This window comes from Pyrgilauda ruficollis, unplaced genomic scaffold (assembly GCF_017590135.1).
Source record: "Pyrgilauda ruficollis isolate IOZ18807 unplaced genomic scaffold, ASM1759013v1 scaffold25, whole genome shotgun sequence".
NCBI classification, from domain to species: Eukaryota; Metazoa; Chordata; class Aves; order Passeriformes; family Passeridae; genus Pyrgilauda; species Pyrgilauda ruficollis.
In genome coordinates, this window is record NW_024523822.1 from 7,148,707 (window position 1) to 7,174,624 (window position 25,918).

Genomic DNA, 25,918 nt, shown 5'->3' on the forward strand with positions numbered 1-25,918 from the left:
TCCCGCCCTCGGCTCGTGGGCGCGGCGGGGCGAGCTCCGCCCCTCGGCGCGGCGGGCGCGGCGCTGCCCCGCTCGGCTGCGCTCGGCGGGACGCGGCGCGGGCGGGCGGGCGGCCGGGCTGGTTCGGGCCGCGCCGCCCCGCGCAGCCACAGCCGCGCTGAGACGAGGGGAGAGAGGGGACGAGATGGCGTCGTGCGTGGGGAGCCGGACCCTGAGCAAGGACGACGTAAACTACCGCCTGCACTTCCGCATGATCAACGAGCAGCAGGTGGAGGACATCACGCTGGAGTTCTTCTACCGCCCGCACACCATCACCCTCCTCAGCTTCACCATCCTCAGCCTCATGGCCTTCGCCTTCACCAGGTGCGCGGCCGCCGCGGAGAGCCGCAGCCCCGCCCCTGGGTGCCCGCAGCCCCGGGGCGCAGGGGGTTCCCGGGCGGGGAATGGCGAGGGTCGGTGCCCGGCCCCGGGGCGAGCAGGGGCAGCGCGGCTCCTGCCGGGCCGGGCCGGGCCGTGCCGTGCCTGCGGTGCGGTCCCCGGGCCGGTGCTACACCGCCCGGCCCCCGCGCCCCCTGCTCGGCAGGCCCGTGCTGGAGAGCGGGCATCCTCCCCTCCTTTCCAGAGCGGCTATCATCCCCACTGCGTTTCCTGGGAACTTGTTAATCGTTCTGAGGATCTCTGCTAAAGTCTCTACTAAAATGTGTGTTTCAAGGAGTTGCCAGAAATGGGCTTTATTAGGCTGTCGAGCAGCCCCGCAGTGCCATCAGGCATGGAGATGATTTCCCAGGCGTGCAGCGGACGGCAGCGAGTGTTCTGTGGCACCGCCTCTGTACCCCACGCTGCCTGTGCCGGTCTCGGCTTGGCTCGGGCCCTGGCACGGGTGGGCTCAGCCACATCCTTGGCGCACCGCAGGAGGGCAGGGCTCTGTGGGCATCACCCCTGCGGTCATTCATGGCCATCCTGCCAGGAACAGACAGGTTTTTCGGGAACCTTGCTTGAAAACAAAGGGTACAGCAGTGCAGTCTGGGGGTATCTTGCATGTTTTTTGAAGTTGTGTATGCTTTTTATTGCCTCCTACTGGATGTGAAGACCATTGCCTAATCCTCCTGTAGACTAAGTTGTGTAGTATGTAGGCAGTGGTTCCTGGGAGGTTTTGGCTAGGTAGTGCAGTGCGTTTTAGGCTCATTTAAACTTTTGTAGCATTGTGTGTACACAGTTATGGATTTTAGTGGTCTTGTGGCTTAAACTCTGATGGTGGTGAATCCCCCCCTTGAAAGTGACCTTAAAACATTAATACATGACAGCTCTCCATTTGATGCAAGAAGATTATTATTTGTCACTAAGCCTGATACACAGTTCAGTGTGTAATCTCATTTTATTCTAAGAATCCAGATGTATAGTTTTCATCAGCTGTGAAATAATGGCCAAACCTGGCTTGAGTTGAGACAGGAGCATAAGGAAAAGTAAAATAGTGTAACTGTGGATGGTCTGAGGTGTGCCTTTTCTTGTTTTAACACGTGTATGGCCCCAGGGGAGATACTTTTGGTGAGCACATCCCTTGTTCTACTTGGATCCCTTCTTAACTCCAAAATCAGAGACATATTTCTGTTTAATTACAGACCTTTGCTACAAGTGCTCCTCATCCCCTTGCCTGATCACTTTTCACCCTGAAGGGCTAATTTAGGTCAAAGTTCTGACTCACTATGAAATTCTCATCACAATGTCATTCTGGAGGATTAATGGATTAGTGGATTGCTCACCTTTGGGGAAGGAATTTTGCCATTAATTCTTTCAAGCAGAGGATGAGCCAAGAAGCAAATTCAGCACTTTGGAGTCTTCTAGGCCCAGATAAAATTGCTTCACTTCTGTGATGTTTGTTTTCATTTTTCCAAGAGGATTGCTGGTTTGTCTTTCCATTTGTTTTGTTGTCTTTCTAACTGACTTCTTCATTTTCTTCCCTCTCTCTCTCTGCCTCACTTCCTGTGTTTAAATACCAGTTGACTTCTCTTAAACTCTTCTCTATTTCTCCTCTTCTCAGATTGTAGAAGGTACTCTGATTTTACTTTTTCCCCTTTCCTCCTTCTGCTGTTTTCAACTGTTGTAGGAGTTTCATAGATCTCCTGAGTGATACCAGAGTGCTGCCTCTGGGCCTCATTTGGGACACTATCCAAACCATATACACTCTTTGACAAACTGGGGAAGAGGAGATACTTTCCCACCTGCTTTACAGTCTGTGCTCCATTCCATCAGCTTATTGCACTGACTCATGCAATAAGGTGACGTTTAAGTTCATTTTCCCACTTCCTGGGCACAATGCCCTGTAGACTTCCCTGTGAGGTGTCACAAGTGATTCTTTGCTTCCCCTGTGCTGTCAGTTGTTCCGTAGCTCTCCTGGGCAGTTTATTGAGTGGGGAATTTTCTATGATAGATTCATGCTGATGTTGTGAAGTAAAATTTATTTTTTCAGGAACTTCACCATAGACAGAAGAAATTCTGTGTTCCTTAAATTCTTGTCTCTTCTGTAATTGCATTGTGTCAGAATTATGTGGAGGGTTCTGAGAAACTTAGAAGATGCTTTTCCCTTGTGTGTAGCAAGCCATACGTAACATGAAGTCCTCCTTAGGATCACTGAGAGTGGCTGCTACTGTCTTTGAGCTGACAGATAAGGGTGAAACTGAACTTCAGATAGCAGGAATCTTCAGGTATGATGATGATAACAATATTAATAATAGTAGTCCAAAATAAATGTGGTTTTAATTTTTCTTTGTTAAAGTGAGGAGTAGAGGGTATTCTGTTCTTTAAAGCACATCCTTCTAGTGTTTCTGACAATGGCTGCAGCTTCCTTGGTTGTTTCCTGCTGAATGAGCCAGACAGGCTCCTCTGCTTCCATCCTGTGCCTTGGGGCAAAGGTGGGGAATGGCTCTAGCTTTCCCTGTCCTCTTTCACCCTAGATAGAGGTGTGTGGCCCACTCTGAGCCCAGAGGCAACTGGCAGCAATAAGTCCTGGAGGGGATATTTTGTGGGACACAACAACAGGACTGAGAAGAAGGGTGACAGACTAGTGGCTTCTGGTATGAAGCTGCTGGGGTTTGTGGAAGCAGGAGTAAAACCTGTAGGATGTAGAGCTTTTGTCTTCCATATCCCTTGATTAATGGGCTTGATTAAACTGGATTATTGTGTATTTAGGTTTGGCTGAGTTAATGGAAATGTTTTTCCTCCTTCTCCTACATTCCAAATTTAGTGTCCTAGCTATTTTTCCTCAACTGAGTATTCCCTCCCTCTTTTTTTTTTTTTTTGTGTAATAACTCACTCGTTGACATTTTTGTAATCTACTGCTCTGGAGAAGAACAGAAGAGGGATAAAGATTATGCAGTTTTTATGCACTTTGTTTTTTTATATTTCTTCTCTAAAAAGCCACAGAATTGATAAATGCCCTAGTAAAGTGGGTTAAAATTGAGAGAATTTTCATGTGTCCTCCCATGTAAGCATTAGAAACCTTGCTTCTGCTGCATGAATGCTTGTATTTCAAAATCAGAGTCAACAATTCTGGGGCTATGTGAGGAGATGATTTAGCACATTTTCCCAATTACAGCTTGTTATGATTGTATCTTTCCCTTTAGCATTCCCCAAAATAGTTCTTCCAGGTAAACACTATAATTCTTATACCAGCTAGTGTGCAGCAGCAAGTTTCTTGCTCACACCTGTTCTTACCTGCTTCTAGCAAGAAGATTAGGTGTCTGTCCCTTGTGAGATGTATCTGCAAGCCAAAATAAAATGCCTTGCCACTCACTTGGAATGAATTGCAGTTTAACACTGCATGCATCTTTGTGGATTTTTGGGAGAAGTGGTGCCAACATGACTAGGAGAACTTTTCTGAAGCTGAGTAGTACTCAGAATCTTGATATGCAAAGGTGTGGACCTTTAGTCTCACCTGGTGCAGCAGTTAAGTGATGTGATCACGACGTCTTTCACTTCTTTGTTGGCCGTGATGAATTGATGTGATGCAACTGTAGTTATTTGTTCTATAAAAAAAAAAAAATATAGTTCATCCTCTTGGTGGCAGCCATGAGAGAATGTTCCAGTGTGTTATTTACATGTGGTAAAAGAGGGATATGGTTTTGCTGTCTGAGGCATCAGAGCTGGAGGCTCTGGCTAGGAAGTGCACTGGATGGCATAAGGTCTTGGGATTGCCAGGGGAGCCAGAGTTAACCTCTAGGACTTGGAGTTTTTAACTGGTGTAAGGTGTCAGCCTGTGCAGCATGGCTGCTGGAAAATGACTGGTAAAGCTGAACTCAGCTGGTTTAAAAAAAACACTGTGGGAAGTCCCTAAGGCCTGCAGAGAAACCATTAGTGTTTAATGCACTTTTTCCTTCCATACATTTAAACTAACACAGTGCTTAAATGCCTCACAGTGATGAATGCCTGCTGTGAAGCTGTTAAGGTTCAGTTTTGAGGAAAAGAAAAATAATTTGGCTAAGTGAGAAATATTTTCTAACTGCAGCAAGTATCTAATGTGGAGAGCATTTATGCTATCATGGATTCTTTACTGAACCATCCAGAAATGTGACAGATGCTCTTCCAGGAAGAGCTTTATACCTTCAAAGTTTGCTAGGAATTATTTTGTTACTGTGTTGTGAAAAAATAAAAAAAATATACTCAAATGAATAAACTGATCCTAAGTACATGCTAACTACCCAGATAGTAAAACTTTGATTTTAGTTGTAGTTGGTTATATACATTATGAAGTATTCACTGTTTATACTATGATAGTCTGAAGTTTGTTTGTTTGTATTACTGAAGTATCCCAGAAGCTGTCTGCTGGTTGGAAAAGTTAGGTGAGGGTTATTTTGTTAATCTTCTACCTGCCTGAAAAGAAAGGACTCTGTCAAGTTTACCTTGGCATTCCAAACTGAATTCTTAGGGCTGTCTTGTGGCTATAATGTAACAGTAGCACAACTAATGCATGATGCCATATTCGGAGCTTTGGCTTAATAGATCTAAAAGCAAATTGATATTTTTCCTTGGGTCTTTTAAGTTGTGCTGTGTCTCTGTTACAGATTCTAAGCTGTACATTCATTATTTCTAAAGACTGATTGTAACCATTATTTCTGCCCTCATCTCAGGCATTTGATGTTGAGGATAGACAAAGGGAAGTGTATTGCAAGTACCATCAAAACAGTAAAGGGAAACCTAGGAATTGCATCCAGGCTTCCAGAGGTTTTAGTTTAGGTGTAAAAGTAAAAGTTGCTGTGTAAAAGTAATTTGATGATGTTTCTATAAGCATTAAAGCAGGAAGATTTTTTTCACCTTATGTTAAATTTGGTCATTGCTTCTAAATTCACTTCTAACAATGCTAATGGTTTGCATGTGTTTACTAAATATTTAACCCTCTTGTAAGAAAGAGACACCCAGAAGTGTAGTGTGAAAATCATTCTGTGCAATTACTGTCTTAACTTGTTACTTAATGGGCATGCATATTTCTTATATTTAATTTCCATGTATTCTTTATTTAAATAATATATCTTGAGAGCCTTTTGACTTCATCCCTATAATGTACTTTAATACTGTGTTGTCTGTCTCTTTAGGGATGATTCTGTACCAGAGGATAATATTTGGAGGGGTATCCTCTCTGTGATTTTCTTCTTTCTAATCATCAGTGTTCTAGCTTTTCCTAATGGTGAGTAAGGTTTATACAGCTTGTACTTCATGTTTTTTAAATGTGAGTTTCTCTTTATTGCCGCTATATTTACTTTTACTTTTATTTAAATAACAATTTTCAGTGTATTTTTTCTTTACTCATTTGAATTATTTTATATTAAGGAACAGTCTAAAAATGGTTGTAGTCATACTGAGCAGAGATAAGTGTTATTTATAGCTTGTTATTTACAGTCTGTATTTAACAAGGAAGTCAAGTTCTCAAAATCAGTGTCCTATTTGCAGATGTGCAATTGCAGCTCAGATTGTAAGTAGTGATGCTAACAGACCCTTAAATAATGTTTAGGAGGACTTTGCCTCAGTGTGTTTCTACAGAAGTGTAATTCTAAAAGTTCTCAGACACAACACCTTACCAGAAGATAGTAATAGAAATGGTTTAAATTGCATTTACAATGTAAAACCACAGTTGCTCAGTAGAAGTTAAAGTTGGACAAAAGTTTTGGTAGTTGCATGAGGAGCAGAAAGTATAAAAATGTAAGAACATTTGTGTGTCACTTAATTCTGTGGAAGAAATGCTTATACATGGTTTGTCTGGTTTGGTTTTTTTAATTTTTGCTTATTCCTGTCAGCAAAATCATGATTCTTGGGTCAAGTCTAAACTGTCTCACAGCTGGCAATGTTCAGGAAAAAACAGTGATCATGTTCAGGGCAGCTTTGTGCTGCAGAGCTGGGATGTGTTTTTCCGATATGTTAAAAATGCATATGCATGCTTTTCACAAAGTGTTGCCTGAAAAACTGAATGCCAGAGAAAAAGGAGCTTTATGCATACAGTGGTGAAAGAGTGGTCTGCAGTGTGTGCTGAAAATATTTGTTGAGCCACTTCTTGCCACCTAAATGTACGATTCATCTTCAGACATTTTCCAGTTTCACCAGATTTACCTTCTCTCCTGTTCGCATTAGGTGAGAGGTTTTTAGTCTAATAAATCAGTTTCATCCCTGGCTCTAAAGTAAATAATTTGACACCGGTAAAGAGTGTAGGTGTCTTCCTTATTGTCAGCTGTATATGATGGTCAGTTTGGAAATTTCAGCAGGCCTGTTTGGTAACATTTCTCGTTGGTCTGAAGGCTAAGCACCATGTTTCTTTGTTAACACAGACAAATTTGTATGGGATATCTTGATTGGGAGCAAGCTGCAGTCTGGAAACCAGGTCAGGACATCCTCAGGTGACACCTGAGATGTGGTGTCTGGTGAACAAACAGCATGCTACTGTTCTGGACATGACTCCATAAAAACAGTGAAAAATTGTCTTCATGTTACCAACTGGCAGTCTCCTTTTTCCACCCTGAAAACTGGTGAAATTTTTTTTAACAGCATAGAGCTCCAGCTTTCAGGTGTATTACATAGTTTGATGAAGAACTGATCCATGCTCATGCCAAGTAGTCATATCGGATATACTCAAAAATAAATTTTGTGTTTTTTACTGACTGTCTCCTAATAAGCTTTTTGTTTGCTGTCTTAGGACCCTTTACACGTCCTCATCCTGCTCTATGGAGGATGGTTTTTGGTAAGTTTGTGTTTCCAACTTTTGCACTGATTTTGCAGGACCTGCCTTTTTAGCTTTCTGATGAGTGGAATTGTCATGAACCATAATTGTGTGTAAAACTTGTGTGAATGTTACTTTGCTCCTGCTCCTGAGCAGCTGCTTATAATCTATTCTTAGTTATGTTTGGGAATATCATTGTAGTTACTCTGTGTCAGGATAGTGTAAATGAAATCACAAAAAAGGGATTGTTCATTCTGATACAATTTTAATCCTGTTTTGTGCTTCCCAATCTCTTTCCCCCACTTCTTTCCTACTGTCCGCTCTTCCAACTCCAGCTACTGCATATACTGTCTGACTTCTAAACACAGTTGAATAGTTAGTTTCTCTTCATTATTGGAAAAATATGTTGTTACTTTATATGTTTCTTAAATTGTATCATTGCATAGGTTAACAATTAATAATATTCTTGACATGTATATATTCATATTCTTAATTTATTTAATTAATAATACCTGTAAATATCAGTTGCATTCATAGTTTGAAAAATAATTCTGTTAGCTACAAAAGTAACAAGTGAAATGCTGTTCCTTAAACATCTGATTTACACAGCAAAATCATGAGGAATTTTATTTTCAAATAATTCAGGGTTCACAGAGCATATGGTAGACTGCATGGTAGATTATTTTTTAGGCAGACTGAATGTTCCTCTCTCCTACCACCTTATATCTAAAAATAAGCAGGTTCCCAAAGTAGCTGATTACTCATCTGTTGACATTGAGAGGATACTGCTGATTAGACAGTACTCATTAAACAAACCTGCTTCTTGGGAAGTTTGGGAAACAGTACTCCTACTGGAAACACCAGGTCCTACTGCTCACTTCAAGTTTCACCACATGTAGAGTGAAAGGTCATTCTCAATGTTGATACGGTCAGAGCTTGACCCTTGTACTTTTGGGAAAAGGCTGCATGCAAAATCAGGAGCAACATTTTTCCCTTTGTATTTCTCCTTCTTCTGGTGTGTTCATTTAGCTGTGTTTCAGTTCTCAGACCCCTTCGGTAGATGAAGGGCAGGACTGGTGCATCCTCAACGTTTCCAGATGCACCCTGGCCTGCAGGCTGTGTTTCATTTAGCAGGGTGGCATCTGTGGTCCTCATGTTTCTGCGAGGAACTGCACAGGACCATATAGATACTTCCTGTGCGTGTGTGTCTCCGAACAAAAGTTGCTTTCTGGTGTACACTGGGGCTATCAGCATGTGAGTCCTGGTTATAGTTTAAAAGGTCTTTTTAGAATTGCTGCAGTTTAGTTTATTTTGAATGGCAGATCCTTCGTTTATTTACATTAATCTTTCTGCCTTCCATGATGTTGCTGCAGGATACGTTTGAGGCTCTGGAAATAGTGTTTGTATGCCTCCTCCAAATGTGGTCTTGGATATCTGGAAGCTTGTGAATAATGTAAAGATATGGTTCCAACAAAAGCTTAATCTATCCACACAGCTATACCTAGGACTCAACTTCTAATAAGTTTTTCAGTTTTTAAAAAAATCCTTATTCAGACTGGAGGAGAGAAATGGTACTCCTAAATGCAGTGGTGTTTCATAATTTATAGTGCTGTGAAAATAAATAATCATATTTATCTTTAAAAGGTTCAAGCAGCAAATTTTCCAGCTCACAAAAGTAACTCAGACATGCATTAGTTTATAATTACTCTTTATTACAAGCACAGCTCAGAATTGCCAGGTGGCATTATTAAATTGACCTTTATGTTGAAATCTGTGTAAAGGCTTAGGGACTTACATTAGTGAGACCAAGAATACTTAAAGCAAAGGGACAGAGCTAATGCAATCCTGGATCCTAATGTATCTCTTACTAAGGAGCTTCCTGATCACAGCCTTGTACTACACATGTCTAAATTGATTAGACTGATTTTGTTCATGCAGTTGAGCATGTGTTGTATCACTTGTCACAGGAGGGGATATGAAGGGCTGAGTGCTCAGACATTGCCATCTGACTGGTGTCTCTTCAGCTTTTCTGTAGCTGCTGTGTATAGAAATTCATTTGTAGAACAAGTGTTTGAAAGCAGCTTTTTGAACTCTGTGTTCCAAGCAGTTTTGTGAATGAGCATGATTTTAAAACTGAGTCTTTTTGCAGGTCTCAGTGTGCTTTATTTTCTGTTCCTGGTATTCGTGCTCTTCCTCAACTTTGAGCAGGTAAAAGCTGTGATGTACTGGCTGGACCCTAATCTTCGATATGCCACAAGGGAAGCAGATATTATGGTATGTATCCATGGCACTTTATTGTACATACTTTAGGCATATTTTATATGAGTGGGAATGGATAAATCTGAATTTGTTGTCATGAGCAGTGCAAGTTTGTGCCTATACTTGACAGAATCAACAAGTCCTTTGTGTCAGCAATTTATTTGCTTTGAAATCAGCTGGTGTGAAAAATAATCTTCTCAGTATATTTTTTTTCCTAATGTAGATGTTTGGATGAGTGTACCATTTGGAACAGGATATATGTTTGCAGTGGGGTGGCTTTGGATGCTTTTTGGTAATAGATATGAGCATGGATACTGAAAATAGACTTAGCAAGGTAATATCTAAATGAAGTCTGTATGATATGTGTCTCAGATCAGGATTTTTGATGCCACAGTGCTGCACTCAAGGAACTTTGGTCTCATCTTGTTGCTCTGAGCTTAGTACATTACTGTTGTGCTATGGAGCTTGTGGAGTATGTGTTTGTATGGCAGCTGCAGGACTCTGCTTCCTTCCAGTCAGTCAGCAACTGAGCACTGATGCTGTTACCATTGGGAAATGATTTCCATAGACCATAACCTGGAGTGGCATAGAAAGCCAGGCTTGTTCTGCTCACTGAGCAGCTTGCAAAGAGTTTTCCATATGGAGAACGTTCCCCTTCAGGTGGGGGCACGAACACAGGGAGCTGAGGTTGTAAAAGGACTCCTGGGAGAAGGGTGTGAGTTATGCAGGGAGGCAAGCAGAACACAGTGTGAGCAGTTGGGCACCAAGCAGAAGAGGAGGATGCGTGGGGAGGCAAGAGTTGCTAATCTTGCCCTCCTCATTATCACCTCAAATTACTCCTTACCATGTGATCAACATGGTCCCTTGACCTTGGATTTGTGCATCTGTCCACCATGGTCACCTGTTGTATACTAGGTGCTTTTATAGGCCTCATGCCTCATGAGTAGGGAAATTGACTGGTTGTCTTTCACACGTGGCTATTTACTGCTTGTGCAAGCCAGCACACAGTACCTCATCAGTGGCTGCAAACTCATGCCCTGTAGCACATGGGGGAATGGAAATCTTTACAGTGCAGTAAGCTCATGTTAGCTGATTGATAGTGAGGGCTGTGTGCAGGCTCCTTGCCTGGAAAACTGCATGCTTCGGGTATTGCACCTCAGCCTGTCAGCAGCACATGCTGTGCAGCTCTGGGCTGTGACTTTGGGTTCTGCAAGGAACCTCCTGTGTGCTGGAGGGGTAAGGGCAACCTTAGCCCTTAGGATGGGGGGAGGAGGACGCATGGCTAAATGGAGCCCCAGCACCGGTGTCAGTGGTGTTGCTGAGCAGCAAAAGGGTGCTGAGACAAGGAGTCTGTTGGTTTGTCAGATTCACCTGGCTCTCCTGTCATTTACATTAGAAATAGATTCTAACTAGGGGAGGAGTAGTATTACTACTGGCACAGAACTACAGTACAGCAGATTCCCTGACTGCAGCAGTCACTGGAAACTTGCCCTGGTCTGCTTTGCAATCCAGATATTGTCATTTGAAGTTGGAGTAAATTCTTGAAGTGCAGTGGTAATGAAGGCTGCCGCTTGGTTGCTTGCACAGGACTAGCAAAGTTGCTTGGGTATAAAAAAAAGTTCAACACATTTCACTGTATGGCTGGCAGAACTGCAGCCGGAAAAATCAGATAGAGAGGGAAAAGCCCCAGTAGAAACAAAAGAAAGCAAGAGCTGTGGAAAAAACTTTACTTTTGGAGTAGCCTCATTGTGTTCACTCATCATAGGTATCTTGGTGTAGCAAGAAGCCTGCACCTTCTGTCGTGTATTCTGTGCTTCTCGTGCTGGCAAAGGAGCCAGTTTCAGTTCTCCTGGTGCACTAAAGCTGCAGGTTTACCGTCCTTAGAACAGATGGTGCACCTTTCTCTGATCAGCAGCACAGGCATGCACAAGAAAGCACCAGCAGTAAAGGTTACTTGAGAGTAACCTACACAGCTCCTGTCATCCCACAGTGGGACTTAGCTGCCTGGTGATAGACAGATTTATATGAAATTGTGCATTCTTCTCTTTGTGGTGGCCAGGATTTAAATCTTTCTCTGCTGTCTCATCTTCAACTAGATTAGTGTTCATTTGTGCAGGATTAGCAATAGTTCTGGCCTGAAAGAGAATTCTTGATTTAACAGCACTGAGCAGTGCTGAGTTGTGACCTGCAGGTGGCAATGTGTATTTTAGGAAGATTGAAGAGCAGAGATGTTATAAAATGTGTGTTTCCTGTTAGGAATAGTTCAGTTTGTGCCCAGTGATGAGACAGAGTCCCACAGTTGCAGCCTCCTGATGGCATATTTTTTTTTTTTTTTCTTTTTGGGCAGTGATTTCTAGCACTTGCTGTACAACGTGTTTTGAGAACCTGGTTCCTTTGTCATTGGTGACTAGAATATTAATTAGTATTCCTAAGGAATCTGCTGCTCATCTGCAAAAAAACATTTGCAAGTTCCCTTTGATCTTCCCCTAAATTTTTTTTCAATCCAAGCCTGTGACTGAATGACTTCAATATGAATGGGTTCTAGGAAATTGCTTTCATGAGGAAAATAAGACACAAAAGATACTCAAGTAAACATTGACATGAGTAACATTACATCAGAAACTGAGGAGGATTAGCCACTAATGAGCCATATCTGAATACCAGACAGCATGAATGTGGAGAAAGGTGGTTATTTCAAATCAAGACTCCAAAGAAAGGCAAATAAGTATTTTCTGGAGTATTGTTTGCTGGTTTTATTGTTATGGATTTTATTGTTTTTGTTGCTTCTCTGTCACTTAGGAAATACATGCTTCTTCAGCCACCAAGGTCCATTCTATTTCCCTTTAAATTAGAGCTGTACTGTGATGGCACTGAGCCTTAATACTGGAAGTTTTCTGCCACAGTTTGGAAGGATAAGAAAATTAAATAATGCTAATCTTAATACCCTTATAATTCCAGGCTTAATGCACTTGATGGAAAAATGTTTCTTCTTTCTGAAGTTGTGTGTTGATGAAGTAATTTTGTTCTGGTTTTTTTTTATTTTCATAACAGGAGTATGCAGTGAACTGTCATGTTATCACCTGGGAGAGAATCCTTAGCCACTTTGATATATTTGCTTTTGGACATTTCTGGGGCTGGGCTATGAAGGCTTTGCTGATCCGCAGCTATGGGCTCTGCTGGACTATTAGCATCACCTGGGAGCTCACTGAGGTAGGCCACTTTCATCTTAATTATCAACAAAGGTAAGAGATGTGAATTGTTCTTGGGGGAAGAGTGTATGTTACTGGAAGGATGGCTCTCTACTTCTCAGTATAGGTTTACATTTTAAGTCCTGTAAGCCAGATGCTGAGTAATTTATGCAGCTGAATGAACAGACAACAGCAAGCTGGGTTTTATGTAAGTGATTTATTGCTGCTTGAATAGAAAGGAAGTCTAGGTCAGCCTATTTGTGCCATTCATAATTTATTTTCTGCTGTTATGGGGATCATGGTACTTTTTCTACTTCATATATTTCCTGATTCAGAGCAACTGTTCTCCTTTTTCACCCTACAATATCTGTGATCTACTCTCTTGGTCCCTGTACCTCACATACAACAATATCACACGTTGTGTATAGGCATGCATAACATACAAGTGAAATGGAGTTGAGGGATCTTCTTGATGTAAACATCTGAACTTAGTCTTTAAAATCAGTTTTCTGTAAAGCTTGTTGTCTTGAGAATGCTTGGCTTGTCTGACAAAACATTTGTAAATTTAGAAACATAGATAAGAATTTATTAATCTGAAATTAAATTTTGGGTTTGAAAATTCTGGTGCTGTGAGTTCCTCTTCAAAACGTGTTTTTGTTCTGTAGCATTGAAGGATACTGTGTTTTCTAAGTGATTTTGAAATTGCTCAAGATTGGGATTTCACAAAGTACCCATTCACAGAAAATACCTCAGCTAGTTATTGTACCATTTTTTTTCTCTCTGGAAAATAATGTATTTGGATTTGTTTCACTCATACTCTTATTGTTTATCACACAATCTTCATCTTCAATTTGACACAGCAGCAGGTGTCCAGTATTCCCCTTGTTGGAAGGCAGATTATTGGAACAGATAATGTGTTGGACAAGGTTCAAAACACAGATATGTTATCACCACTCAAATGGATCTTTGATAAATTAGATAATTCAGGAGAGTAATTAGAAACCTCCAGAAGTTATCAGGGCAGTTACACAGGGATTTAGCTGAGTATTTCCTATTAGCATTCACGGATTGCAGCCAGCTCCTTGCTCTGAAATGGGAAACTTGGCTCATGCTCCATACTGTTGGATTAAAGTTGGGAAACAGGCAGACCTTGGTCTCTCATTGTGAGAAAGCAGCTAGAGAGCCTTAGAGGCTGTCAGACCTGTGCTCTGGGTCTTGCTGCCTGATTATCTGTAGCTTCTGGTGTCTTTGCCTGGATCTGACTGACATTTGTAGGCTATCGCCCCTCTCAGGCTAAATTAATTAAAAATATGAAAGGGAAACTTTACCAGGACAATGAACAACACTGTATCACTTGGTTCTTGAAGAGAAACTTAAATTTTCTTTTTTGTAAAGGTTGAAATCCACATAGCTTTGTCAAAGAAAAACAACTGCTTTTGATACACTTTTGCAAGAGTTTTCACAGGAATTGTCATTGCCAGTATTAGTCACTGTAATGTACTGTAAATGGGCCAGCATTCATTCCTGTTGTATACAGAAAACATTCTTGTTCCTTTTCTCAAATCTGATTTTTTTCAGTACTTTATGCTTACATCTCTGAACAAAAGATACTTTATTACAAAATCCTACCAATAATCTTCCAGTCTTCCACAGCCACAGTGTACGTACATTCACTGACAAGAATTGCACTGTGTTTGTGGAGGTACATTCTTTAGTTTGCTATGTATTTTGTTAATTACCTCCTTGAGTATTGCAGAGGAACTGCTCAGCATATGGCTGTCTTGATTTCCTGCCCATAGGTAACTTTTCCAGTCTATTTTTTTGGATTGCAGTGATTTTTCTCATAGAATAAGATAATAAAATTATTTTTCTTAAAGGAGAAAGAGAGGTAGTGAATCCGTTTCTAGCTCTTGGTAAAATATGTTTATATCTTGCCTTAACTCTGGCCACTTGTTCCCCTCACTGCATCAGTAAAGTGGATGTCCTCTTATCTTCTTGAGCCATTCTGTATTAAGTATAGCAGCAAACTTGCTGAAATGTTTGAAATGTTGTTGAACTCTTATTTTTCTTACAGTCACTAAATTTCCTGAAAGCAGAGTTTTGAAATAAAGAAGTCCTGTGTCCTGAACACCACCATGCTTTAGTACTGACAGCTATTACAAACCAATCCATTTTACTTGCTTCATCTTGTTGCTGGTTTAGAAAACATACTAGTTAAAACTATTTAGCAAAAATGAAACAAAGATTCTCTTAATTTTATTTTTTTTAAAGCACAAACCACCTTATTTCATCCAAGAAACGCAGTAGTTCTGCTTGTTTCATACATTCTATTAATGTATCGTGTATCATCTTTGAGAGGCCAACAGCTGCATGATATCCTTATATGCAGCACAGCCTCAACAGGAAACAGTGAGAAGGAAATCTGATGTCTTGTGTGATTCTGTTCAAGGCCTTCTGAAGTTAATGGAAGGATGTCCATCAAATTTCAGTGGCTGTGGCTCATGCCCTTGAAGTATGCTGTGTACTGAAAAGCTGATTTTTGAATGTGTACTTTAAAAGTGAATTTATATTAATTCTATGCTGTTCCTCACCCAGAGTCTTTTTGCTGTATTCTATAGCTCTTCTTCATGCACCTTCTGCCTAATTTTGCTGAATGCTGGTGGGATCAAGTCATTTTGGACATCCTGCTTTGTAACGGGGGTGGCATCTGGTTGGGCATGGTAGTTTGTCGTTTCTTGGAGATGAGGACCTATCACTGGGCAAGCTTCAAGTAGGTCTAAATTAAAGCTTGATAAACATTGCTTTGCATGTATAAAAATAGCATGGAATCTGTCTGTGCTAACAGTGCTGTAATTTTATTTTAAATGTTAAATATCGGTGTCATAGTAATGTTCCTGTATGTATATGTTTGTAGATGTGACTGTATATATGATTTTCCTTTGCAATTTAAGTTACAAGCATTGATACCAATTGACAATACAAAATAGTAAAGCTATTTGCATTTTCAGTTTATTTTGTATACATAAAACTTTGAGGAAGTCAGGGAGCAAAGCAAATTGTGATTGTTTTCTCATCATATATTTTTAAACTAGATTTGGGTTCACCTTGGTGATGCATTAGTGTGGCAGTCTGTCAGCACTAGCTGGAATTGCAGCAGGGGCATGGATGGGGCTGATGGTGCCTGTGCTGTGAATTGCCTTACCTCATTGCTGACCTTCTAAAATAAAAGGAGTAATTGTAAAACAAAGAAGCATTTGTTGTGTGAAAGGGCAACAGCTTATGGCCTAGTATGTCAGTTCCTAGCTGTCCAGGTGTGGTTTTTTCCATAGCTTTTTGCCCCTCCCCTCCGTTCTTCCCTGCTAGCTGGTAGCAAGCATGGTTATCTGCACATTGCCAATGGTATACATGAAACAGGGTCAAGTGCAGTGAATTGCCTTGAGAGATGGAAAAGGAACTCAGATCTTGACTTCCAAATTTGTACCTTGTGTGAATTTCTGCACTGCTTTTCTTTTTTTATTCACAGATTTGTTAATTACTCTAAGAATCAGCCAGCCTTTAGTCTGAATTCAGTTTTCCTGCATTTCTATTAGAGTTTTATGATCCTTCTATTTTTAGAGGGTCATTGAAAGTTTAAACAGCAGACTATCTATGGCACAATAAGTCTTTACTGTCTTTGTGGAATAATTTTTCCTCATGTTCTTTTAAATGCATGAGTAGATTTTTCTGACCTTTAACATGAAGATGCTGCTTCATGAGAATGAGAATGTTTTGCCTGTGCCCTTTTAGTTTATTTTTCTTTTTTTTTAAATTTAATAAATACAGATCTTAAAGTTTAGAAGATTCTCTCTAATCTAAGCTTTCTCTAGCCTAGAATAACACAAATATTGGAAATATCAAATCTGAGGTGTTTTGTTGTTGTTGGTTTTTTTTGTTTGTTTCTTTTTTGTTTGTTTGTTTGGGGTTTTTTTGTGGGTTTTTTTTTTGTTTTGTTGGTTTTTTTTTCTTTTTGGTTTTTTTGTTGTTGTTTTGTTGGGGTTTTTTGGTTTGTTTTTTGTTTTTTAAATAACAGGGTGAAAAATGGCTTCTAGTCCTGCTAGTCTTCCTTCAGAAGAGGAAGCTCTGAGTTTTTCTTAGATTCTGTGTCCTTTGGATGCTGTTGCTCATCTGAATTAATATTACCAAAAGCAAGAATCAGTAATACATCAGATGAGCCTGCATTAAAATCCCCTTTCAAAATGGAATTTAAATGCTTTCTAGCTTTTAACAGTGTTATCACACCTCTCCAGGAGGTCCACATGCATCTGCTATCAGAACAGCAGGGCTTATGTGTGCTGGAGGTGTAGTATTATTAAACCTGTGGAGCCAGTCCCTGATACAAACAACAAATAATGAATCCTACAGATTCTTGAAGGACTGATGTCAGTGAGCTCTAGAACAAGGAGTGTTTGGGGTAAGAGCAGTGGCAACATAAACCAGGAAGAAATAACCTCTAGATTTTCCAAGGAAGTTGCAGAATTGCTGTCTTTGTTTCTTTGTGAAAAGAATGATAAATGTGTTTTGTAGTTAGTTACTGAGTTATGGACTGAGGATAGAGAAGGGTAGACTTTTATAGCAGAACACACACCTTGACTGAAATGCTTAACAGATTATTTTTCTGAATTCCCTCTTGCCTGGTACATAGTTGCGTCTGAGAAGATCTCTGCTGACCAAAAAAAAGTGATTGTTCCTCAGAAACATCAGTCACAGGGCTGTTGCTTTTTTTGTTTCTTCCTTCTGGCATATTCCTTGTATTCACTCCAGCCATTATTTTTTCCAGGGACATTCACACAACCACAGGGAAAATCAAAAGGGCTGTATTACAGTTCACCCCAGCCAGCTGGACCTACGTCCGCTGGTTTGACCCAAAGTCTTCATTTCAGAGAGTGGCTGGAGTCTACCTTTTCATGATTATTTGGCAGGTAAGAAATAAATTCTGTGAAATCAAAGCTGCTATCAGCTCAGTTACTTGTTGGCTATATTGGACTAAAAAATATTCTGGACGGAATATTTTCGTCCAGACGGAATGTATGTCTGTTGTTGAAGTACACAGTTAAATGAATTGATAATGTGGAACTGGAAGGGGCACTTTCATGGGAGTTATATGGGAGTTCAGGAGTGTAAGTACAGAATCTGTGGGAAAAGTCAAATGTTACAGATTGCTGTATTGGCTTTTTGCAATTGACACTGCTAGGTAGTGGGGTTTAGGTGGTGGAATTTTAATTTATTTTGGTTTTATTGTGTTGATGTGGCAGGGGATTGTTTGTTTGGTTTGTGTGGGGGGTGTTTTTGTTTTGCCTTGCTTTTTTGATTTTTTTCCTTTCCCATTGACTGTTGAATGGATCAGTGATACTCAGAATAGTGTCATTGATCCAGCAAGACTCTATAACGTGTCACAAATGGTTTAAAAACTTAAAACTAAAACTTCTGTAATTTAAAAAAAAATTCTTAATTTAGTGTTTTAAAGGAAAACCATAAATATTTAATACATTTTTTGAGGTGTGGGGTTTTTTTAATATATAATCTTTTCTGCTTCTCTCCCAAAATTGTCTTGGTTATTTGTACTTGATTTAGGATATGCAAGCTATCAGAAGACTACTACAGGGTGAATTAGTGTCTGGTCCCTTAATGAGTTTTGGAGAAGAGAGCAAATACTTTGATAGAGGTTTCTAGGGGAGAATTTTTTTTTCTTTTACTAGTATATTACTTGCTTGTCCTAGCAAAAGACAGAGCAAGAATTTCTTATGTTTTAGTTTCCATATTAATCTTTGCACATTTTCTGTACTAATTCATCAGGAGTTATGTAAGTTGAACACTATTAACTAGCTTTTTTTTTGATCTAGCTAACTGAGTTGAACACATTCTTTTTGAAACATATCTTTGTGTTCCAAGCAAGCCACCCTTTAAGCTGGGGGAGAATTCTCTTCATAGGAATCATTACAGCACCCACTGTCAGGTAATTTTTTTGCTTCAGTGTTTTTTTCAGTTTAAAGTAGCTTAACTTCTAGGCATCCAAGAACTGCATATAGTTAGTGAATAAATATGGCACATTTCACAAAATATATGCTTTTGCCACCATGAAATGCAAAACAATAATCTCTTACCAATAAAATGTATTTCCTCACAAATAAACTAATGAGGTAAAATGTACATAACAATGTGTTGCCATAGGGATGCAGAGCCAGTCTGTTCCTTCTCCTGTTTGTGTAGCATCTCCCTGTTTTGTGAGTTAGCTGCATATATTATCCTTGAGGACTGCATGTGAAAGTATTCAAGTTAATGAGTCAGGTGCTCCCAAAAGTCTCGATGAGGAAAACCAGAGCTGCTGGTTTTTCTAAGATCTCCTGATTGTGATTGAGCAGTAGCTTATTGTGAGAACAGAACAGTATATATGCAGCATTGACAGCTGTGTAGGAGCATGAATCTGCTTTTGGTCATGCATGCCATTTTATGTTGTTAGCAAAGTTCCTTAATTTCCTTTTTTTCCCCATTCCATAGTTGGAGGTAGACAGGATGCACACAGATCTGAAGTTAGAAGCAGAGAATTCCCTGTTCATGTCCAAAGTGATGTTCCCTTGGACAGTTAAATGGCAGCCCTGAATTGATTTATTCCTCAAATAGTGTCTTAAGTTATGTGCAGTGATTTCACACTATTAATTAAATCACCCAAAACACCCTGTGAGCTCTTGCATAGGTAAATTTGTATGGTTTTTTTTTTTTCCATTGTAGCACTTGCACACCTGTAGAAGTCTTTGTTCTTTAGCAGTCCTTGTATTGTTGGAGTAATAACACTTGTCTTCTCCATCTGTCAGTGGAAATCAAAAACTGAGGACAGAAACTTTGATTCCACTCTTTGGAATTCCCCTCTCTAAACTCTTAAATTTCTGGAGCATAGAGAGCAGAGCAGAATGGTCTCCATACTGTTCTCAGAATAGTGAAAAATGCTACTGTTCTTGAGAGGAAAATATGCCAGTGGTTAGACCATTCAAACAGGAATAGCCATATTCTTTCAAGATTCAAACCCACATTTCTGAAGAAAATGCAGTTGTTAATAAATAAAAGACAAACTGCGGGAAAAAAATGAAGGAGTTCTCTTAATTCTTTGGAAACTCTTGCAGTTTGCCTGTAAGAACTGGAGACTCAGTGGAGAGGCAGGAGACAAATGCTGCTAGCCTACTAGTTTGGGTACTTTCCCAGCTCTTGCTCTCAGGATTGTTTTCTGTGTTGTCTCAAGCTATTTGATATATGTGATAATCTGTCTTACTAGAATTGAAGCCATCTGGTAGACATCCAGAATGATTGCATGTGAATTTAACCATCAGCACTTCATTTTCAGTATAGATACATCTGTAACACAGGTTTTTTTCTATATGTAAATATTCTGGGGACTTTCAACTTCACTGAAGAATTTTCTTTCTTCCCTTCTCAGGCAATACTATGCTTACCTCACAGACACACAGTGCAAGAGGGTGGGAACTCAGTGCTGGGTGTTCGGGTAAGTGTTCTTGCTGCATTTCTGAAGCACTTGGACAAGTGTTAAGGATGGGTCCAGCACAGGAACAGGCAGTTCCCATGAAGCCAGTCCTTGTTTTCATTTTGCAAGAGGAAAGGAAAATTCTGAATTTGGAGGTAGAACATGGGAAGTGATGGAATGAGTAAGGACAACAGAAGGGATAACTATGACCTGCTGGATAAAGCTAGGGTCTTTCAAGGCACCATTGGCCTTTCTACCCATATTCTTAGTCAGGTGAGAAGGAAAAAGCTTTTATCTCTCTAGCTTGCCTTCGCTTGATGGTTGTGAGGGTAATGTTTCCCTGGTTGCCAAGGTGGGCATTGCTGTTGTTAGCAGCATCACAGCAGAGGACAGTGAAACAAGCCATGGTTATCCCATTTCTGTGAGTGTACGATGAGCCGTGGGACCTTGACTGCAATCTCTTTTTCTCTTAAGAGGATACCTTTAAATGAAGAGTTTGCATGGTTGCTTCTGAAAAATTGTTAAGCACTACAGAACCCATCATCCTTGGTCCAAAGCTCTCACAGAATACATTAATGTAACATGTGTCAATAAATAGATAACCAAATATGTCTGCAGGATTGCTTAACAAGAAGTGCAATAGAACATTCACACACAGTCTGGTCTAATAGTGGGAAATGTGCATGGACTAAGTATTCTCCTTCCTACTGCTTACTTCTGTAATCTGCTAGAAACAACAGAGCACCACTAGGAGTTCCTGATGACTGCAAAAAAGAGGAAATCTTCCAGTAATGTAACTATCTAGAATATAATTTCTGAAGCAATTAATAGAAGTATATGGAACATTCATCTCTGTGGTAACCAAGGTACTTCTAAAGGCACAAATGGAATTTTAAGCAGCCTAGCTATGGGTATAATTAAAATTAGTGCCTTTCATTAGTACGAAACTGTTTCTTTTCAACTTGACATAACTATTGCATCACTCTTGATAGATGTACAGTAAGTGATGTAAAGCATGAACAAGGCCAATGCAACAGCCCTGCTGAAATTGCACTATTTTCGTTAAGTTGAAGCCTTTCAAAAAGGAAAACCTGTTAGAATGTTACAAGACCATTTTGCTTGAATGAAAACTTACCATATTTAGTTCTATGGAGTACTCGCATCACCCTTCAGCAGGACACTAATACCCTTCACTGTTAGCATCCTTCTTTCTCTTGATTTACCACTTCATCAGCTGTAATAGCTTTCCTATTGTAAAATGTGCTTAACCCAAGTATTCTTGGCAGGAATAACAGAAAGAACTGTAAGTTCAGGGCAAACAGCTGTATTTTTTTGAGTCCTTATTTAAAATAACCTGTTGTTTTGTTTATGCCTTTGAGTGTATCATAACCCTGTTCTTGTTTCCTGGTGGTGGTCTTTCTCTTCCCACTCCAGTAGATTAGTTTCATGATTTTTTTATTCTGCAGCTGGATCAGTAAGAATAATATAAAACCAAGAAAGAAAAATAGTTAGTGACTCAAGAGAATAGTACTGCTCTCAGTTTTTTGCTAATATGCATCTCATTGATTTGTGTATTTGTCACTTGGGTGTTACTGCCACATTTTTAAGTTTTGGCCCCATTCATCATGCTAGAAGTCACATTGAATACTACAGGGAAAGCTGTGATTTATTACTTGCACCAGGACCATCTCTGCAATACCAGTGGTTTAGTCAAGCACACATTTTCTTTCCTCTTTCATGGGGGAAAGTGGGTCTTCCCTGAAAGGCAGTAGTGCCATTTTTTTGTGAACTGGTTATTGAGAGTATTGGTAGGGAATGTGTCCTGCAGTGTCAAGCTGGGGAGACTGGAACACTTGACATGATGTTAATGGTGTCTGCACATTGGTGAGGAGGAGCTTTCATGCATTGCTCAGATGTACAACCTTAAAGTCTCTATTGAACAAGCTATTACACTTTAAATTTAATAGTATTTTTCATTATTTGCTTCAGATTGAGATGAGTCAGTTTCCTACACTTTTAATGCAGCACTTTTCTACACTTGTATTGTTTAACATACGTAATTTTCTCTTCAGGACCAATACAAACTAGATTTATTTTCATGGCAGACAGTAGAAACTTTGGATTCATAAACAAGTGGTGGAAAAGCCCTCATAGCTTTGAAAGTGAAAAGATGTAAACACCTGTTAGCAGGGGGAGAGATGGAGATACTTTCCTCTCTGACATTAAAAGAATCAGAAAATGTAAAAACTGCTTTTTTTTCTCTCACATTTCTCCCCAAATCCTCTGAGGCTGTCATGTGGACCTGAGTTTACAGATAAACCAGAGCAAATGCATGGATTCTCAGAGAATTTGAAATGTTGTTTCATATGAATTTTCTCATAGGGGAAATACATGTGAAGTAAAAAAACTAGACAATTTAGAATTGTAGTAAATTTACATCTAGTAGAGAAATAAACAAAGCACAGTTCTAGTTCATCCATCAAGGGAGTCTGTTGGGTGTTCAGCATGGAAAAGAAATTCATATGTGGTGAGAGCTGAAGCACAGTAGTAGGCACAATTGAAGATTCTCTGCTATTGGCAGACACTCCTTGTTCCCTTGAGCCCCATGCAACAGTGAACTGCCAGTCAATCACTCTTTGTGTGCTGTTTATGCTGAGAAAAGTATAGAAAGAAAATTACATTTGTCAAAGGATTTCATGTAATGGTGCTGTCAGGGAGGTGTGTGCTCACTAGAGGGTAGTGCTTGTTTAGAGCTGACAGTCTGGCGTCTGAGTTGTGAACAACATGTGAGTTAAATCCTTAGTGTGATTAATCACTCTCCTCCCTGCTTTCATTTACCCACAGGGTAATTGCCTTCCTTGAAGCTATTGTGTGCATAAAGTTTGGACAAGATCTTTTTTCCAAAACACAAATACTGTATGTTGTGTTTTGGCTTCTCTGTGTGGTAAGTGAAATTTCTCATGTGAAACATAAAGCATGACAAAAGCATTGAAAGCATCTAAATGGCTTCCTCTCTGGAACACTGGCAGCAGGGGATCATTGTGGAGCAATGCTGGTAAAGAGCCTTATGCATGTCCTAGTAAAAACAAGTGTTAGATTGCTTAGAACTCACATTGAAGGGACTAGAATAACTTTTTTTCTCATTTCTTGACATAGCAGATTACTGGTGTGCTGAACAATGAAACAAGCAGTAGTTCTAGGATGCTTTATCTTGATGAGAGATCATGTCAGTTCAATCAAGCCTAGCTTTGGTGGAGCTTGCTGTAGTGCCTGCTGGAAATGAACAGGAGTTAATGGACAGTGTTAATAAGCAATGTGTGTTGTGCCACACTGAGGTCTTACAGCTACATAAACAACCCTCATTTATCAAGCAAATTATTCTCACTAAGCCTGTAACTTTCTGTACTTCAGTGTGATTACTGCAAATGCAGCATGAAATGCCCATTTTATAACAGTAAATGGACATTTGTCTTGCCAGACTTGTAACTCTGATGCCAAGCACATTTTTCATGGTCAGTGAAAAATAAGGCATTTATAATGGGCTGACAGATAAATACTTCTTCTTTCTAATTGGGAACACTGTTTGAACAGGTGATGGGGAGTCAGAATTTATTGTTCTCTTATTTAGCATGGTGATTTTATTCCTGATACTTCAGAGGAGAAAAGTGTTGAATTGCTTCTCAGATCAGAGTACCACAAAACTAAGTATGTAACCTAGCCTGAAGCATGGGGCAGAGAGGAGGAAAATTTGGTTTTCCCCCAGACTGGTGGCTCCTGATAATATACCTACAAGTGCCTACCAACTGCCTTTGTGTGATGCTGTACAGTGTGGACAGAAATCCTGCTGGCAGTGTTTCCTGTGGGTGATCTGGATGTATTTTAGTGCTTCCACTGAGAATTGTTCTGCATACCCCATGGTGGCAGGCTCTGTGTAGCTTGAAGTTGACGCATGAGTCTTACTCATCCTGACAAAAGATACAGGGAGAAACAGAGCATGAAGGTCTAAATGTGGCATCTCCAGGGACTCTGAGACCTTGAATCAGCAAGGAATTTGGAAAAAGTTTTACAGATTGTTTTTCTTGTTCTTTTTCTTCTCCTCCCTTGTTTAGGCCTTTACAACTTTCCTGTGTTTATATGGAATGGTTTGGTATGCAGAGTACTACGGCCACCGAGAAAAGGTACTTGTATAAAAGAAGCCTGTTTTTTCGCCTGGGTTTTGGAATTCTTTACCAGAGTTAGCATAAATAGGGATTAGGGGGGATGGTCTAGAGTGTAACTGAAGTCAATAGAAAGAACTCTGAATTCAGCAGGCCTTGGACTGATCCCAAATTACACTGTGGTTTCTAAAGAATGCTGTCCTCTTAGTTACTCAAAATGAGGCCGTAATTTTAGCAAAGCGTTCAAGGATGAATGGTTAGCTAATGTTCCCATTGTACAGGTGGAATGCTAGGGGAATATTAAGAATACTTGGTTACACAACAGATCACGTGGCAAGTGGTGAGTTCTTACTGTATCATCTGTGTGGTGCCTTCCAACTAGGAAGGGAAAAGTCCAAAGTACTGTCTGAATGTTTTATGAGGACTTCTGCTACAGTTTCTAAGTCCAGTTGCAAATGGGAGGAGTACTGATAACATGAACCACCAGCATCCCAATGACATATGTCCTTGTTTTTGCAGACCTTATCAGAAAGTGAAGACAGTCCATACAGTCCAGATGCTTCCTGGCTTCATTCTAAATTCAGCAGAGGTATTGGTACTACTGTAGCTGTATTCCTGAAATGGTATAATTAAGGCTCAGCACTAGAAAATGAGGCTTGAGAAACTTACCTAGTTTCAGCAGGACTTGTTTTAACATCTCTGCAGGACTAACGCAGATCAATAATCTGCAAAACTACTTTTCTTTGCTCACTTTTAAATTCTGATTCTTGGAAATGTATTTATTTTTTTAATATGTCACTTTTTTTCTGCTATTACTCCAGGCCGTTATTGTAGGTGTTGGGCATTATGCATTTCATAACTGTTGTGAACAGGTTTTCTCTCTGAAGATTTGATTTGCTGTACTTTTATTATTGCTTGTTAAGAAATAGTTAGCAATTGGCCCTGGAGCTTGTGTTCTTACTGACACTTGCCCTGTCAGTGCAGTCCTGATGGTCATAAGCAGCTTTCTCTGCACTAAGCAAAGGCAGCTTCTTTCTGACTTATTTTTCCTACACTAGAGGTCAGTTATCTGCCTCCTTTGTAGGCTTTTTGGTGTGGTCTTGCTTTTGAACAAATATCAAAAATTCACACCTGGAAGTTATCTGTCAGAGTTTATGTTCCAGGTGTTTGTAAAATTAAAAATGTTTCTTGTTTATCATAAGCTTGAAAAGCACCTAAAGCAGATCTTCTTTATATTTCATTCATGATTTTTCTGCATGTTTATTCTCAGTTTAGTAAATTTGTGGACTTTTATACTTTTATATTTTGGAGAAAAATTATTTGAACTCAGAATGTTTTTCCCATTTATGCATGCTGGAGAAATGTGACCCCTTCTCTGTAACTTCCTGTTACTTCATTAATTACAGGCTTCAAGCTTCTTTCACATTTTGTTCTTGATTTCTTGTTTTGGTGCCCACTGCCCTCCCATTTTTTCTCAGAATAAAACATATTCTTTCATTTGAAATACTGAAATCTAGAAGTATACTCTTAAAAGATACTTACTTTGCTTACATAATTCTTAATTTCTAATAGTAGTACCTGCCACTAAGAAAAATGGGGAGGTTTA

General features: G+C 39.8%; 1 protein-coding gene across 2 annotated transcripts in view; it reads left to right on the forward strand.

Annotated features, from left to right (window-relative positions):
• The first annotated feature begins 59 nt into the window (after window positions 1–59).
• Window positions 60–25,918, forward strand: part of PTDSS1 (phosphatidylserine synthase 1) — a 28,606-nt gene continuing 2,747 nt past the window's right edge. For both annotated transcript variants that reach the window (XM_041470836.1, XM_041470838.1), the window contains exons 1-12: window positions 60–363; window positions 5,586–5,677; window positions 7,175–7,219; window positions 9,348–9,472; window positions 12,509–12,667; window positions 15,264–15,415; window positions 17,462–17,603; window positions 18,525–18,637; window positions 20,111–20,176; window positions 23,000–23,099; window positions 24,265–24,333; window positions 24,832–24,901. In XM_041470836.1, the coding sequence (XP_041326770.1) occupies window positions 185–363; window positions 5,586–5,677; window positions 7,175–7,219; window positions 9,348–9,472; window positions 12,509–12,667; window positions 15,264–15,415; window positions 17,462–17,603; window positions 18,525–18,637; window positions 20,111–20,176; window positions 23,000–23,099; window positions 24,265–24,333; window positions 24,832–24,901 (1,312 nt within the window). In that variant the 5' untranslated portion in view covers window positions 60–184. The remainder of the gene's footprint in view (window positions 364–5,585; window positions 5,678–7,174; window positions 7,220–9,347; window positions 9,473–12,508; window positions 12,668–15,263; window positions 15,416–17,461; window positions 17,604–18,524; window positions 18,638–20,110; window positions 20,177–22,999; window positions 23,100–24,264; window positions 24,334–24,831; window positions 24,902–25,918) is intronic.